The sequence below is a fragment of the Protopterus annectens genome, chromosome 5.part0 (genome assembly GCF_019279795.1).
Source record: "Protopterus annectens isolate FY-2018-M chromosome 5.part0, PAN1.0, whole genome shotgun sequence".
Classification (NCBI taxonomy): Eukaryota; Metazoa; Chordata; order Ceratodontiformes; family Protopteridae; genus Protopterus; species Protopterus annectens.
The window spans coordinates 1,171,424,366-1,171,443,208 of NC_056735.1; the positions used below are offsets into that span (position 1 = coordinate 1,171,424,366).

Sequence of the window (18,843 nt, forward strand, 5' to 3'; positions counted from 1 at the left end):
ACTTATTAACACGTGACATATTAAAATCCTCCATCTGTGGCTCTCCTATTCAGGGAGGGAGCAGAGGTGTTTCCTTCCGGTTTATAGCCCCTAGTGGAGCCTGGAGCTATAACTCCTGCCCCCCCCCCAAAAAAAAAACACACTGAAAGAGAAGCAGGCTTATCACCCATGATGGAGGTGCGTGCAAAGCAGCAAAAGGTTTTGCATGAACATGCATTTCCTAAAGAATAAGTCAGCATGTACTTTCTGAAGAATAAGTGTGAAACTGTAATGTCTGGCAGTATTAATCAACTGTGACATTCAGTGATGTACCTGAAAATCAAAAGTTCTTTGAGGGAGAGGGGAAAATATGAAGCAAAATCAGGGACAATTGAGAGCTAAGGGCACAGAGGCCCCATTCTGCTCCAGGTTTACTTATACATTCTGTTGCTCTCAATCTTCACAGAAGGTAACAACTCTTATTCTACCATATCCCTTCTTTAAAATGTATTCCATTTTATATTTATAGCCCAGTCGTGTATTTCTGTTACTGCTACAACAGGTAAATGTTGTTTTCCTACAGATTCCACTAGTTCTTAGCTCAGGTAAATTTTTGTCAGATTGTGCACATCGGCACTTGTTAGCTCTTCAGATTTTGTAGGCCTTGTCCTTTTTTGCTTTGCTAATGTGTATACCGACTCCCCCATTAACCATGTTTGCTCATTCACATTGCTTACAAGTTCCCAATACTGAAGTTTGAAAAAAAAAAAAAAACATAATTAGTGAAACAAACACCTTTATTGAATTCACTTGTGACATAGGCACATTTGCATTCATATAAAAGTAATCAAACTATATTAACATAAACATTATACTTTGTATATATTGCTATATATCATATAACCTAAGCAATATTACATAAATTATTCAATTTATGCTTTTTAAAAGAAACATCTTCATTAAACCATCACTTACTACATAGGCAATCATACATTTATATAAATGAAAAACCACACCAACACAATCGTAGTCGCAAGCATTTTACATCACAGACCATACTGATACACTCCCAGTTGCAAACATTATACATCACTTATAATCTACCTAATCTTTCTCACTCAAACATTACATAGCTCATTTAAGTCTTGCTGCCTTTTAGGCCTCATTGCTCCCTTGTATGTATTGTTCCAATTCCCATTTTTTCCTATGTAGTTTGCTCCTGCCCTTTTCTCAATTCCAGTTGTTTTATCTCTGTTACTATATTCACTACTTCCAGTACAGCTGGTTTCGATTCTGATTTCCATTTTCTAGTAATTATTTTTTTGGCAGCGACCATTATTAGACACAGCAAGGCCTTACCATGTCCGGGCATTTCCGATTCTGTATCATAGCTCAGAATAATCATCTCCCTCCTCAGACAGTGCATCCTGCAGGGAATCCTTAAAGTCTGCCAACTCACTGCACTCCCAGAAAATATGTTCCCAATTATGTCTTTCTTCCCCTTCACACCTCCGTTTATTGTCTACCTAAGGAAAAATTCTCTGGAGTCTATTTGGGGTATAAAAATATCTATGCAAACATTTCCAGACAAAAAACCTAAATCTTCTAGATCTTGTTGGATATTTGGGAGACATATATCCCTCCATTGTTTCTTTGTGAATTGCTTATTCAATTTCTCTTTCCAATCCTTTCTAACCTCCTCCGATTGATTCTTATAGTTATCATGCGATATTTTATATGCTCTAGTAATTATTCCTTTTTTAATGGCAGCTTCTGTACTATATTCTATTAAACACTCTACCAGTGCTGGTCTTTCATTTAGGACTCCCCTATTTCTTTCTCTTTGCCTGTACTTCGATATCAATCCCTGATAGGGAAGGGAATCTCTAACCTGCAGTCCAGATAAATTCTTGGCGTCTTCCCATTCTGTCATCTGTGTGGAGACATGCGTTGAAGGTTGTGCGTCAGGGCTGGCAACTCGGCACATAAAAATCTACTGCCAATCATTAGTGGACCGGAGTTCCGCTGTGGCGACCCCTAACCGGGAAAAGCCGAAAGACACAACAACATCTTCTTCTAGCACTATTGGATCTCCTCTTTTAATTAATATAAGTACTCTTCTTTTCCTTTGTCCCAGGTATTCTGCTGAATAACCATCCTGAAAACCTTTCTTTATCAAATTCACATGTTCAGTTCTTTCTGTGTGTCTCCTGTAACATAGCTATTTGTACTGTACATTTTCTAATATAGTTTATTACTTCTTGTTGTATTTATCTGAGGCCATTTACATTTAAAGACATTAAAGAAAGCATCATTGTATTAAAAAAGTTATTACTGCCACCTTTAATGTACAACACCTTTTTTGTCAAATGTTTAGTTCCAGATTTTGTGTTACATGCATACATTGCTTGGCAGGTTGAACCTTTCTTGTCATTTCCATTTGACCCTATGCCGCATCTTATAAAACTTGTTGTTTTCTTGAAAGCCCTCAAAACACAAAACAAAACAAACAAACAAAAAAACTAATACCCCCCTAAACATTTTACTAATTATGTTGATGGTTTGGGTAAAATTGAACTTCTAGTTGCTTTACTGTTTCCACTGTTCTTCTTAAAATGCTTGTCAATTAACCTCCATGCCTAGAATCTGATTCACCCCAGAGACTTATGTATTCTGTGATGTCAGTATAGGCCTACATTTCTTTAAATGGGTTCCCTGTCTTTAAGTAAGCAGAACACTGTAAGCTGTGCACCAACTGTCAACAATTAATAGAACCCAGGATGCTGTAATCCTCATGATGTAAACAGATGATGGAACACTTCTCAAACAATTTCAGCCCAGCAGTGATAAACTCGGTCCCAAACAGCCTACTTTATGACACGTCTATCTATATATCTATCTCTTTTTCTATCTATAGATATAGATATGTGTGTGTGTGTGTGTGTGTGTGTATATATATATATATATATATATATAAAATACTGTAAACTATGTTACAAAATGGCATTAACAGTTATGTATATGCAAATATACTTTTCCAAAGTACTTCAGTTTCAAATTGGCCATTTTACTACAGGATTCAAACAAGAGTATTTATACCAAGTTTAACTAATAGATTTTTGCCATTAAATAGGTTCATAGGTTCATACTAGGCTATCTGCCCGAGGGCATTTACAAGCCTAGCCCATAGTTTTGTGGCTTACACCACCCCTTTAGTATGGGGAACTATACCCATTATTTTGCTGTGCCTCTGTCGAGCAGTGACACTGAGGTAATCCCTGGGGTATATCTGAATGGTATATCTGAAGGGGTATTCTAGGGTTCAGCAGTACAGTTATGAGGCAAGGTAATTAACTTCAGCACAGACAACACAGTAGGAGATGTAAAACACTATCAGAAATAATTTGAAACAAAAGTGTGTACAAACTAACACAGTTCCAGAGCTTTATTATTTCTGCTATTCTACTATGACATACCAATAAGCAATCTCAAGGAAGACAGTACCGGAGGATGACTGGAACAGGACTTGCTATTTGCCAGTGGCAAAGCTTTGGGCTGCAAAACTTTCCAGTTACATCATACAATCAGGCACAAAACATTGGGAAAAGAAAGTTCATTCATGTAACCCAACTCTGATTTTTTTATACGCTTATATCTGCTGATTCCCTTTCTTTCATTTCCATCCTATTTTTAAACTCCACCTTAATTTTATCCCACTCCCTAGCTATATTTTCAGAAGAAATTTATATCCTCTCTAACAGCTCCTGAATAACCTCCACTACACTGCACTGCACTGTTAGGTTTCTCGTAAGTCAAACTGCTAGAACCAAACCATCCCTCGGTATAATGCATAGTTTTTCCTCACATCTGGTACATACTTCACATTTTCTAATACAGACTAACTGCTGGAAAGAAAGCAATCGTCAGACATACTCAGAAGTTTGTTACATTTCAAGGCTACATTCCCCTTATCACTGGAATCAAGTTCCCTTCTCTGCATATCATGAAACTAAATGCAGGCACAACTCAATAATTTAACAGTGGTGCTAATAAAACTCTTATTCTCCTCCTTTCGGCTGCTCCTGTAGGGTTGATACAGTGGATCATTGGTCTGCAGAATGAGTGTTAATAGTTTTTAATGGTGTCAAGTTGCCAGCCCAGTGCCCAACCTTCCACACACACACACACACACACACACACACACACACACACACACACACACACACACACACACACACACACACACAGGGGGGTGGAGGATGGGATAATGGTTAAGGTGTTTGCATTACAGACACAAGGTGCAGGGTTTGAGTCTCACATGGGGTAACTGGCTAGGCTTAAAAAATGTCCCACAAGGGCAGGTAGCCTAGTACTAACCTATGAACCACACACACACACGGCCAATTTAGAATGCCCATCTCTTAATGTTATAAAACTAAACACTGTAGTTTTAACTCACTATAATAAATGCCTGCAAAGCTAACTTTAACTGTAATACAAAAATATGTATTAGTACCTGAGAATCACACAGTCAGACTTTGCTTATGAGGGGCTTGAACCACATGCAGAGTGTCTGGGACCACACGAAGAGTGTGTGGGTCTCTACAACGGTGAAAGTGTAATACACTATGGCCCAGATTCCAAGACTTGCTCTTAGTGTAAGCGACTTACTCTGGCAAGCCTGCTTTACAGACAGGCATTGCACAGGAGTAAGTTACTTACACTGACAGCATGTCTTTTGGAATCTGCCCCTGTGACGGCACAGGTAGATCTGTTTTGTGAATATTACTTGTTCCTTGAGCAAGGGAAGCACATCAGAACTATATACTGCCATATGGTAAAGATAAATGCATTTTTCTGTTATGCTTTCCAAAGGGTGGGATTCCTTCTTGTGTAGCAGTAAAAAATGTACTGGGAAGTTTGGGGTGCTAGCCCCCCTTACAGAGCAAAACAGAAAGCACATAATTAGATGTTAAATACCACAATGAGACCATCATATTATATTATACTTAGGCAGTTGGAGCTATGTCATGATATTTTTCTGTGAGCAAAACATCCTATGCTACAAAAGCAAAAGCCACACACTTTCCAGTGGAAACTACTGTGAAAATATACCATCAGAGTTGCTGACTGACAGCTGGGCATACAGCTTTGACTAGCTGGCAAGACTGCAGTACAGGAGAGTCATACTAATTTTCATGAAGCGGTTCATAGCTGCTAGTACAAACCCTTTTAGTACAAGTGCAACCTGCAGTTACATTTCCTCCAGTCACAGAAATTTGCTTGAGAGTATCAGTGTCAGCATGTCAGCCAACTGGAATCAAAGGTATGAGCAATGAGTTAATTGCATTCTGAGGCTTATCCCCAAAGCAAATGCTCAGAAAGATCATTATTAGTGCATACAAACCAACATTTTTAGGAGTACTGGTAGAACTTGACTCCACATTCAAGTATCACTACATATTCCAAAGGTTCTTTCTCTTACCGAAATTACATTTAACTGAACTTCAAGTAACAGAGATCAGTTTACTAAATCTACAGTATTCCAAATTCTGAGTTTGCTGAAGTTCATTTTAGCGAACTAATAAACGTGAAGTTGGTACTGGGAGAAGTACAAGTATACAGTGCTTATGTACTTTCTCGTACACAATACCAGTTCTGTGGCATGGCTAATATGACAGTAATGTTAGCAATTTAGAGCATACAGAAAATTATTTTCATAGCATCTTAGCATTTAAATGGAGACTGCACTATAGTTAAGATTGTGAAATCCACCCTTGTTATTACTGCAGTGCGATCTCCTAGCTGGTATATATAATTTGCAGAGGGTGTGCGGCGTAGCCCTCACATGTGGGGTACAGTGGGGCCTGCCCCCCTGCAAAAATGTTGGGAAAAGTGTGTTTTTTGTGTTTATTTTTTCCATAGGTGTACTTTCGGTGTTTTGTGGTTCGGGAATGTCAGTGTTCGGAACAGTGTAGTTTTGGCAAACTGTTCTCAGTTACTTGAAGTTTGATTAAATGTAATTTCGGTAAGAGAAAGTAGACCCATTCAAAACATCTCTAAACATTTTTAACATTCTGAAATACCAACACACCAATATTTTTTCACAAGACTGAAAAAGAAAACAAATACTGCTACACAGTGAACTTACAGACAGGAACACAAAACTAAATTTACAAATTTAAATAATTTATTCTTGTGAGCCATACAAAATTTTATACATCAATAAACTGAAAATGGTAAAAAAAAACTTACAGTATTTATAAAAAAAACATATAGTCATCTTTGAAAAAACATTGTTAACTTTTGTTCTGAGTTGCAAACATTTTCTTGCAATTTTTTGAAACCAATATTTAAGTTCATATTATACAAAATAATTGAAAAGTATAGTTGAGGTTTTCTTTACAACAGGAAAACAAGTCTATAATGACTTATTACTTTGCTTTTAGATTTCTTTAACCTGGCCTAACATAGGCATCAGTAAAATTTACAGACAAAACAATGCCAGTTTCTCAAGGGGGAAAGTGCAAAATGTTTTTGTATTCAGATACTAATCTACATTTCATTTTTTTTTGTCTCCAAAACTTTTAAATGATGACTGAAATCTGCTGTTTATACACCACAATGGGTGTTCATGTTATATGCCCTTTTAGGATATAGAATCAATCTTTTTAATTTCACACCAACCACACCAATCAAATCACTTCTCTGAAGAATGCGACACTCTTAGATATCCGTAATTTCCTCTTGTTTTGGTGTATGGTGGCAGGGGGATAAATCAAGCTCTTAATTGCAAGAGTTTGATTATATTAATAAACAAACCGTTTGTGAGGATACTACTACTCATCTTACCACTATTAGTGAATGTTTCATTTGTCACAAATTCCCAATAGTATGTGCCAAACAGAACAGTATAATTTACCACACATCCTAGAAGACATGGCATGTAGGACTGCAGACACCCTTTCTGCACTTTCTTAATAATTTACAGTTATTCTGAAGATGTAGCCTGAAAGACGATGCAGCAACTGGTAAGAGGCAATGCTGCAGGCCACATGTCTTAGGAGCTGTGCACTATGTTACTCTCACTCTCTGTTTATAGTCCCATCATGGACATCAGTCCGTCTCCATCTCCTGATATCGCTTACCGCCCTCATTTCCACATATCTGGCAAAATACCCAGAAGCTGGACACAGAACAGACTATCATATATGCAGCATTATGCTCTTCCTGTATGAAGTATGTTACAGTACAGAGTTCGTTAAAGTACAGATGAGGGTATATGTGCTTCTGTACACCTCCACAACTGCTGCTGTACAGTGAGAGACTCAGCCAGTCTTCAGTGTCTACAAAAGAAACTCATTGGTCAACTCACTCCAAAGGGTCTTGTCCCCAGCTCAGGAGACATGAGCTGATACTGCCTGCCTCTTGGCATGCTGCTATGACCCTGGTTGGTCCTGTGTGCCCAAGACACCTCTCAGTCTTGGGGTTGCCAGGATTACCAGTGGTGCAGGTGGATACCTTACATCAAATAACTTTACAAAACTACAACATTAATGAACCAAGTAAAAGACAATATGAAACTACAACAGCCATTTAATATCCTCTACACAACTGATCATTTAAGATGCATTCACAATGGACATAAAAAACATACTAATCTTATCATATAATCTTTAAGAGCGACCTCTGCAGAGGGTCACTGCTGGAATTTCTTCTACTGATATCCTAATCTTGGCACAGAATTCCTTAACCTCTCATTTCCCACCACATTTGGAGATGCACATGTGCTGGGCTAGATCATCACGTCAGAACCTGTGCTTAACTCAATCCACATACAACTGAGAACACACTTACAAAAAACATAAAAAATATAAAACTACACACTTGCACCAACCCATCTCTGTGTCACAGAGGGATAAAACTCTGAATGTGACCCAGACTACACAAGTTTGAATGGTGGCTTGAGTATATGGAAGAGCCTCATGGGGAGGATGAGACTGTGGAGTTTGCTGACTCACTGGGTGAAGGCAGATGGTGATCCTGGTCAGGCCAACATGCTGTTGTGCAAATGAAGGCCAGTGGATCCAGGGACATATACTTGGCAGTTGCAAGCTGGTGAAAGCAGCACTCAGAGGTGTGCCTGTGGGAGCATGCAGACATAGAGCAGGTGTGTAGAGTGACTCTACACAGTGACATGGGAACACAAATCAGTCACGAGGGGTGAGGACAGGGCCAAAACAAATGGTTTAATTGTCAGTATGTTGGTGAGCTCATAAATACCACCATGGCTGCCTGTATGAACCCCTAGGTCTCGTCTCACCCTCATATGGAAATACCCACGACAGGATAACAAATAGGCTACACTCATAGGTGGGGGCTTGCCAGTTGGCAGACACGGCAGAGGAAAAAAACAAAGAAGCATATGTATTCATGCATTATCTAAAGAAAGTTCATCAAGAGTGGTGGATGGAGAGGTGGAAAAAGAAAGGGTGCTAAAAACCCTTTGCAGAGTGTATTCTCGCAGACCGATAATGGAGAACATATCTGCTACATCTGATTTTTGAATGCCATCCAGACAGGATCACTGTTGTAGACAGACTGAGCTCTAACTCACAAAAAACTCTCATGGTGGCAGAAGCCACAGACACACCTAAAGGCAAAATGACTACATCACAAATGTCTACATTTTTTAAACTGGCACTGGAAATCAGCCAAGCCTCTGAAACAGCGCCCCTGAACAGCAGTAAGCAAAGAATGATCTGCTACTTGATAGCAGAAGATGATGCAATTAGCAGTCCATTTAGGCCAAAACCAGACTATCCTTATTATGCACATGTATGGTATGCCGCCTCAGCTACTGGTGCATATTAATAGCATGAAGTTTGCTCTCTAGCAAAGATTCTATCTCTGGAAAGATAATGTGGGTGATTCAGTAGTAAACGTGGGTTAGTAACATGAGACAAACAAGCCTTCTTTAAGACAATTTAGGGTTCTCTAAACATGAAGATCTGCAATTCCTATATCTTATGGGCAAAGAAAATGGACACCAAGAAAATAACTTTCCAACAGATAAACAAGAAATCTGCCAAAATAGACAGCTAAGATGAAGGAATAGCAGACCATTTAGTCCAGATGTTCATATAACCAGTGAGGGGAAGAGTTCTTTAAAGGTGGGCAAAAATGCAGATCTCCCTTTAAAAACTGCTTGACAAGCCTGTGCTGGGACACAGCTCTGCTCCCCAAAATGTTGTGACCCACCCAAGTAGGACAGATGTCTGAGGTATGTGATTATTCTCTACAAAAATGCTAAGGCAGAAAAAGATATTTCTCCACCATAACAGAGAACCCCTCCAGTTAGCAACATAACTCAGATGAGCAGAAGGCCTCTTGATGCCCAAAAGAATCAGGAGATCTCCTGGAGAATCCAGGCCTGCAAATGAAATCAGCTTTTATCATATTACAACAACCAAAATGTGCTGCCCTGGTATGAAGTTGGATGGGATCTCTACCTGTCAGGGGCCTACACAATTGAAACCACACTGTTATTGTCAAACAAAGAATGAAAAAGATGAAGTGTGTTCTTCCTCCTGTGAATGTTATTGGGCATAGAATCAGAGGAAAAATGAAGAAAGAGAAGAGCATTGTGTCCATCACAAACTCTGTCTTTCCCTGCAGAATCAGAATTTAGGGTTGGAGAAGGAAAAGAAAACTGTATTCTCATGCATGGTTAGCATGTCAGTCTTTGGCCGTTTAACTCCAAGAAGATACTGACCTTATAAAACTTTTATGTCTCTAGTTATAGCCCTGCAACTGTGACTGAGGGAATGTGCCAGCATAGTCACATCCCAGCATTGTGATGGAGATGCCTTGGTTTAGGATCTACTGCTACTCTTCAATCACCTTTCTGCATGATGGATAAGAGCATTCACTGCCCTGCTTGTAACATACCACTCCATAGCCAGTCTAATCAGATAAAAAAAAAAAAACTCTAGCTTCAACATCCTTTCCAGAACTTGCAAGCTGAGGTTCTAGCAAGTTTATGTATAAAAACTTTTCATATGGTCACATTATCCTGAGGGAAGCTTAGGAGGATTATCCAACCTTCTAGGAAAGCACCAGTAACCAGAATCTGTGATAACATAGTGTAGGACAGAAAACTTCACACCGAGATTGGTGAGAATTAACGGCATTCTGCAATGCAGTGACAGGGAAGGAATATCAATAGAAGGTCTGCATTGTGGAGCAAAATGCATTAAGAACAGTTGGAATGTATTTGAGAATGTCCCAAAATTAATTATGGGGACAGAGCAGCATATAATGGACCTCCTTCAAATGGCTTCTGCCATGAACCTAAAAATGATTAAATAAATGGGAAAACTTAAAAAAACAAAACAGACTTGGCCATATGGTGCACAGGTGAAGAAATCTTGACTACAGGCCACATGACCTGTGCTTGATTAGCAGCACAGGCATCTAAGGGAAGGCACAGAGGAAGAAATGTTTTAGCAGCCAATGCAAACTCACTTATCCTCCGACTGGATATAACTGCCTGCCTTTAGTGGCCACATTGGCTCATGCTGTATCTGGCAAGGACTTTCCTGCTGAGGTGGGGAATAGGAGATATCTGCGAAAGCAACACCTCTCTCAAAACCAGGCATCCACGAAGAGTCGTGCAGGCAGCAGAGGGGAGGGAAAGGTGGGCCACTCCAAAGGATCAATGTACTGACCACTCCGTAACACCTGACTCCTGCCACTGGGGGACTGGATGGGTGGATAGAGTTTCCTGAGCTGTCATCTAACCAGGGGATGCACGACTCCCATTGTTGTACAATGAAGGGGGTTTATTTGGGTGCAGGTAGATCCATTGGGAAGGGTCTCTTGGAAGTGGTGGGGGAGAAGGAGGCTTTATTTCATGGGAAGAAACACTTGAGACTCTCATGAAACCAGATCTTACTTACTTATTGAAGACTTTCTTTTTCTCTCCCACACAACTGACCATCAGTTGCCTACAGTACCTCTCCTTGTTCGCTGGGTCTTCCTATCTCTCAGACTTGGACCAAATTATGACAGCAAATGACAAGGAGAATGAAACACCCTGGGACAGTGTAACACTGCTGCTAAGGCAGTAGTTTTACTTATTCCCTCCTTGTGCATGCGCAGTAGTACCCAAGGGTGGGATCTGCAATTTTTTTGGGTTTTTTTGTACATTTTTCCTCCACTGTTTGTTGATCACCAGTCTTCTCCACTGACAATCATTCATTCCCTATCACCGGGGTGACAGGCAGCCAGAAGTGGTCATCATTCAGAGAGCCATCTGGGTGGTATGAGGTTTTCTACTTTAGTTTCCTCTGTCCCTAACATATACATCCGATGAGGTCTTTGGGAGGGGCATGCAATGGGAAGACAGCAGAGGATGCCTCCTCACTTCTGCAAGAGGGGTTTCCTCCAGGCATCCTTACCCCCCCAAAGAGACATGAGCCATGAACATTCCAATCTCCACCAGGAAACCAGTACCACCCAGTGTACCCCTGAGTGCATGCAGCCCCAATCCTCCAGAAAGAGGCAAATAGGCCACACCCCTTCATTCCTCTATCTCCCTGCCTGGCTCCTCTAGTGTTGAGGCTGTTAATTGAATCCCAATCACCTGGGTCACAGTTTTGAATCTGTCCACTGTGTGATAGATTCAGGCTAAATGCAGCAGGCTTACAAGATGGATTACCTGTTTAATTCTGCAAGACGCTGAAGTCAGGACACCCTCATCACCTTCAGGCAGCACTCTGCTGTTACCTGCTCGGTCTCAATTAGGGAAATCAAACTGCAACATGTGCACCAAGGTCATGCTCCTTCCAACCCCCCCCCCCCCATATGGGAGCAACCATCTTCCCTTGCCAGTGCCTCAGATACCCAAGTCACTAATTGAGCCCTGGTCACCTGTGTCATAATTAGGGCTTTATCCTTCTATACCACAGAGCCGGCACCAGATCTTTAAAGGGCATCACAATCAGCAGATCCTTATTCATAAGGCATCTCACTATTACAAGAAACCCTTACTGTGAAGACTTTCTCAGGCAGTTCTACCACAGCTCCCCACCTTCTATCAATACCTGGCAATCATCTCTAAAGCACAACACTCATAGGGAAGGAAAAGATGCATTTTTTTCAGTTCTTTTCTACCACAGAATCTGATGAGAAGGGTGAGTTCTGGGGATTATTTTTTTCCCTGTTCCTCAGTTCCTCTTCTACTAAAAGAAAATAAACCAGAAATGGCATCAGTTTCCTTGGAGCAGGCTTGATTAGTAGTTATACAGCAGGGAATAGGTTTCAGAAACCTACAACAGGGACACAAACAAAAACTTGTGTTCATTTGAAGACCGAAGCACCCCCCCCCCCAAGCAACCTCAAAAAAAATGAAAGCTTATTTTTCATGCAAGTCTATTTTGACAGCAAAGGCTGATGACTAACAACAGATATAATGGCACGGGGACAAAGCATCAGCTCTCAACACTACTAGCTAAACTGTGAGAAGCAACTCTGCTGTAGACAAGATAAGATCAAAACTGGAAGAAAAGAATGATGGATCTTTCAACTTCCTTCATTTAGAATGAAGGCAGGTATGTATCTCTTCAGAGAATAGGGGACATGATAAGAGAGAACAGGTCTAAAGGGGATAAATCCTCATCTACAGCCCAGGAAACCAGTTTGATTAGTGTCTCAGATGCTTGATGAAGTTGGCAGGGAGGGGGCAGAATAAGATACATTTCACTGTATTCCCTTGGAGAAGGAGCAATACAAATCTGCATCTCTGGCTGTAGTTTCCCTAGCAGATATACAGGAATGTGTGCCTGTATGAGGATGGCATTGTGGGGCCCCACTGTTATCTGGGTAGCATGTCCTTTGCCATGAAGCAAGATTAAGCTACATACAAAAAAATATTCTCACAGCTGGACTGCAGGCAAGCACACAAAGTACCCCTATAGCTGCCTGAATGACAGCCCCCTCTGGGCTCTCATCCTAACATTTGGTCAACATTCCCAGTGATTGTGAAACAAATGGGTGAATGGAAAAACAAATGGGCATATATGAGTTTTTTTTGGGGGGGGGGCTGAAGATCAGCAGGTACAACAGCAAAATGTACACAGAAAAAATTATCAAAAGAGACAGATAGCTCTCTTAAAAGACAGGTTTGAGGTTAGATCTATGCTCCTGTAGGAAGTATCAACAACTCAGCCTCACCATCCTAAGTCATCCTCGTAAGAGGATAAACTGGGGGGGGGAGCTAAGGGCTACTGGTGGAGACTGAACTTGGAGCACATACTGCTGTGACAGAAGTAAAGCGTGGATAATAATACATAAATGAGTAGAAGTGACACCTTCAGTATGGAAATCAAGTCTAGTGCCAATGGCTGCAAGGGGCAATGCAACTGGGAACTCATTAAAGCAAAGATGCATGAACTCTATCATAACCTAGACAACAGCAGCAGGAGGGCTGAGAAGTTCTGCCCTGGAAAGACAGTTAAGCTCTGAACCTACTTACTCGTCTGCACAGAAACAGGCCCTCAATGAGGAAGAATCAGATGGAAAAGATGAGTAAATCCTTCTAGAAGAAGCAGACATGTATCACTGTTTGATAGTCAGTGGATGGCAATCCCCAATGATGTTTCAATGTCTTCCCAAAGGGCTAATGAACACTAGTGTTTTTTTCCCCCATTCCACTTTTTCTCCACAAAATCCATCAAAATCTTTCAACAATGAACATTAATTCTGGATTATACTTTGTCTGAAACACAAAAAACATACTGGATGCCCAGTGTTATGCATTTTTTTGATTGCAGTTATGTTCAAGCCACATGGATAGAAAGGCTTCTTCATGTTTCTCCAAGATGGTGCGGGTCAAGGAAGAAAACATTAAAATGAACTGCTATTACTTTCATGACACAGCATCTAGTCCACTTAAAACACTTCAGTAGTGATAACATTCGGGTGTTACTGGGACATCAGGGTGGGGGTTGTGCTCTCCCAAACTGCTCAAAGAAACTTTCAATGGAAGGGCTTTTCTCTGGAAGCGGTAGTGTACAATATTACAGTGAATAAAGCAGTACTGGCTGAGACTACAGCAAAGATTATCTTCAGGTAGCTTTTATGCAGTGGTCAGATCAATACATGTGGGGATGCAAACTCCATATCAATGAAATATATTTAATTTCTCTGCCTCTTAAGAGATACTGGCCTTCAAAAATGGGCAAAATGAGTTATTGTACTACATAAACTTACCAAATGTGTCCCTTAAAAGGGACCATATAAACCTACTGAACCAAGACAGTAAAAGTGAAACCTTGTTCTCTTACAAATCAAAAACTTCAGAAACATGCTGTGTATTTATTCATTATAAAGAATAGGTAGACCACCATCTTGTAAGCTTCATTGATGGAAAGTGATCTAGAAGACAGTGATGGTCCTCAAAGAAGACACCCAGGAGTGGGAGTAACTATTCTGTAACTGCAAAGTATGGCTGTTTTTCATAAATCTGGGAACATGAGGTGAATGACAGCATAAGATAAACAATGTAAAATTCACCCACAGAAATTATAACCAGTAGAAATTTGGAAAGGATTCAGTAAAGGCAAGCTGGGAGAAGGTGCTACATGGAGGTACAGAAAATAATGACTTGGTGAGAAGCAAACAATCTAAAAATCTCCTATGTACACAGATTCAAGTTTATCTGATGCTTTGCTAAAGGAGGCATAAGTAAGACTTCTAGGACCTGTAGGAAAATTAGAGTACTGCAGTAATTATACTGCTTTCCAGTGGCCTGTGACTGACATTCTGAGAGAAAGATTTATTTTTCGTTCCTTTCTCTGGCATTCAGGATGCACCTCCTACACTACACTATCAGATCCCCCTTTTGCATTGACAGTTTTGGGTAGACACGTCCCTGATTCCATAATACTGCAGGTCTAGGGGGTCTACTCCTCTGTTCCACATGCTCTCTTCAACCCTGCCCCCTGCCCAGCACTGCTCCAATGAGGAACCATAGTGGGGTCAATCCCAGGTCAGCCCTCACTTCTGTATAGACTGTCCCTCCGCCTGAATCCTACCACCTTAACTGGAGGTGAAGAGATTCCATCCCATTCCCAAGAAGGAAAGAAACCCAAAACCTGTTATTTCTCTCAGGGCATGAGTGAGGCTGGATGCTCTGTCCTCATCAAGCCAGACTCATATGCTTTTGTATATTTGCTACACACCTGAGAGCCCATGATCCACAAAACCAATATCTCTATAAGCAAATGACCATAGGCAGAAGTCCTCAAAAATATTAGAGAAATAAAATGAGCCCTGAGAATATGCAAGCTAACATTCTGGTATCCTAGAAAAGTTTAACCTTTGCCCTCTATTTTATGTAAGGGCTAATATATTATTCAGGCACATAAACCACAAATGAGAAATACTCAGTACAACAAATATTAATGTGCACCCCCCCACGCCTTTCTCAAAATATCCATAAGCAGAAGAAACAAGAGCTGAGATGTATAGGTACAGGTGCTGGAGATTGGTGACCTCCTGACTTAATTGCTTTCTTGATCTTTATCTAACAACAACACAATACTCACTGAAAGTGTCATTTCAACAGTGGATTGTGATCAACATAACACAAAAAAACAAGCAAACAAAAAATAACTAAATGGAACCTGCAAATATAAACCAAATTCACAGTAAACTAATATGGTGTTGCGGGAAATCTGTTGCTTAGAACTGGCCTTTTCACTCAAAAAAAGAAAAAAATACAAGATTCACATTGTGGATATGTGACTAAAATACATAGTGGATTCTGTTTCAAAAGCAACTGTGACATTTCTGCACGTTAATGTAACTGGAAGGCATTACACTGCAGCTTTCTAAACTGAAGAAAATTTTTTAAGAGAGCAATTATTTAGGGTTCAGCAGTACTTCTTGCATATATCTGTACATGCACACAATAATATATGATGTAGTGTGAAAAGCAAAGTCAAACAAGATGTCTCAGCATGTGCAAACTACTGAAGTATACAGATGAGTGGCTGTGCCATTTGCTTAATTCCTGCAATGATCCAAGAGAATGACATAATAACATATTGTGCAACATTCTCAAAACTACCATCAGGATAATGAAAACATGTACATGACTATGTTTAAATAAACATGACACCATGGGTATGACACTTACAGACCAGGGAGGGGAGGCTGCTGGACTATTCGAACCAAGTGTACACCAAAACTCAAATATGAGTATCGCAATGCAGCCCACTACCCATACTGCATACGACAAGCACAATTAAGCAACAGACTGGTAGACAGCTGACAATACAGTACACACAAAGCAGTGTGTACTAATATGCTATCAAGCATCAACAGTACCACATAGTCTGCTTTTCACACAGTATATCCTTAACCCACATAGCTAACTATAACTAATGGATATTCAGTGCGGCTGCTACAGTATAACAAAGTACACTGCCTGCATTTGCACAGCTGCTCAAATATGATCTTAATATTTTTTTTCCTGTACAAAAGAACAGCTAGCAGTACAGTATGCAATACTTTCATTTTCTACTCTCTGTTTTAGTTACTTTGGAACTATCAATTTGTTGGCTCCGCCATCACTCTAATATCAGTTAAAAGCACTTGGAATGTCACAATGGTATGCACATTGCTCAGATGAACACAGACCATTGTACTTCCTTAGGGGACCTACTTAGCTACATTTTAAACGTGCCTATTTCAAAGCAATCGTGTTACTTGTTTTGTCCCATTTGCCCTGCACAATAACAAGTAATCTTTATGTCACCATTTCACTCTTCATTCGATTCATCAGTGAAACAAACATCTTGAACTTTGGTCTCTAGATTACTTTAGACATTTAGGAATAGGGATCATCTAGTTTGCTTTATCACCTCTTATAATGGACTCTGCAGCAAGTTATTTGTGAATATTTAATGAGTTGCAGTGTCCTGATCAGGTGGGCTACAGTGGCGCACAAACATACATACTGTGATCCACACATTCTGGTTTCCTGCTTCAGTACACTGAGAATGTCCAGTAATATTCAGTCTTTAACAAGCTTCATCTTAGATTCAGCAGCACAATTCTACCTACCTTAAAGCAAACTCAAATGTCTGGTATTACGTATGTTTTGCAGATACAAAATATATTTTTCTAAACAGTTATTATGGAAAGATCAGCTCTGGTACACTATAAGGAAAGGTTTACAGATTAACTGACTTTACCTCATGCTAACAACTTCACATAATTTATAAGTTGTGGACTCACTTCTGCATATTGATATTTGTTTGTATTCTACTTCCGTAAAATACAACATTCTTGTCTTTACATTTGGTATGTGACAGATGAGGATCTAAAAGCCACCTCAGAAAACAATAACTCTACTCTTCTGCACTTCAAGAATGAATAAGTACTTTTGTTTAAGTGCCAATTCACATAAAAGGCATCCATCCTATGTACCTTTGGCACAGCAAATTCTCATCTGTTGCTTTGTGAATAAGATAATGGATATGGCCTTCAATGGAAAGTTTCAATCCTTTAACCTTGTTGCAAGTCTTAATCACACATTGGAGATGTTGTGTAACACCAAGGGTGTAGTTGCCTAAGTGCTAAGTTCACATATAAGGTGCCCATCCTATGTACATCTGGCATAGCAAATTCTCATCTGTTGCTTCATGAATAAGATAATGGACATGGCCTTCAATGGAAAGTGGCAATCCTTTAACCTTGTTCCGAGTCTTTATCACACCTTGGAGACGTTGTTCAATATCAAGGACATGGGTCTTGGCCTGAAATGAGCAAAAACACAAGGAAATATTAAAGTCTTTGTTTTCTTTTCTTTAATAAAGTAAACATTTACTTATAAAATTTTCAAAAACAATTAAACTTAAAAGTAAAACATTTTATTCTGTATAAACTGTACATTGATACAATAAAGAAACTCTCAGCTGCCAGGAGCATTAAACTGACATAGCATTAAACTGACAGTGGACTAAATAGGTTATCCAGACATTTCAAGATTTCCAACATACCCAGTGTTTTAAGTAACCAAAATTTAATGATCAGGAACAAAATGAGGAGGCCTTGGGACACTACCTAATGATGTAACAAATTAACAACCAAAAAGTACCGTAACATACCATAACAGATGAGGAGGCCTTGGGACACTACCTAATGACCTAACAAATTAACAACCAAGAAGTACCATAACATAACATACCATAACAGATGAGGAGGCCTTGGGACACTACCTAATGACCTAACAAATTAACAACCAAGAAGTACCATAACATACCATAACACATGAGGAGGCCTTGGGACACTACCTAATGACCTAACAAATTAACAACCAAGAAGTACCATAACATAACATAACAGATGAGTGTCAACCTTCTTGTCTTTCTGGTGCTCCTAACACATAGGTAATGTGAGCCCTATTAGGCATTTCTCTGGCCACAGTCCTCGGCAATAAATTTCAATATTACCTGCAATAAGCAACTCTGGCCATTGGCAGCAGCAGCTTTCCTGTTATGGGGGACCAAACATAGAACTCATTTCACAAATAACTAACACAAATCTCACTTGTTTTAACTACAGAAAAGGCACTCTCTCTCAAACCTCAAGTAGCACTATTTGAGCACCTGTCCTTCACCATTTATATGTTTCAGAATACAGGTCACCTTTTCAGGACAATGCAAGAAAACTAAAATATTTCAAATATCAGGCAACAATAAGTGAGCTCTGTTCTTGTTTCCAGAACAGTTATAGCAGGCAAGTTCCAGCTACACTACCTGTAGAGCAACCACTACCAATTTCATGCCTCCA

At 39.8% G+C, this 18,843-nt stretch overlaps 1 protein-coding gene across 1 annotated transcript in view; it reads right to left on the minus strand.

Moving 5' to 3' along the window:
- Positions 1 to 6,379: 6,379 nt before the first annotated feature.
- ATR (ATR serine/threonine kinase) overlaps positions 6,380 to 18,843 on the minus strand; it is a 1,835,177-nt gene continuing 1,822,713 nt past the window's right edge. The window contains exon 47 of the mRNA XM_044071973.1: positions 6,380 to 17,807. Within this exon, the coding sequence (XP_043927908.1) occupies positions 17,634 to 17,807 (174 nt within the window). The 3' untranslated portion in view covers positions 6,380 to 17,633. The remainder of the gene's footprint in view (positions 17,808 to 18,843) is intronic.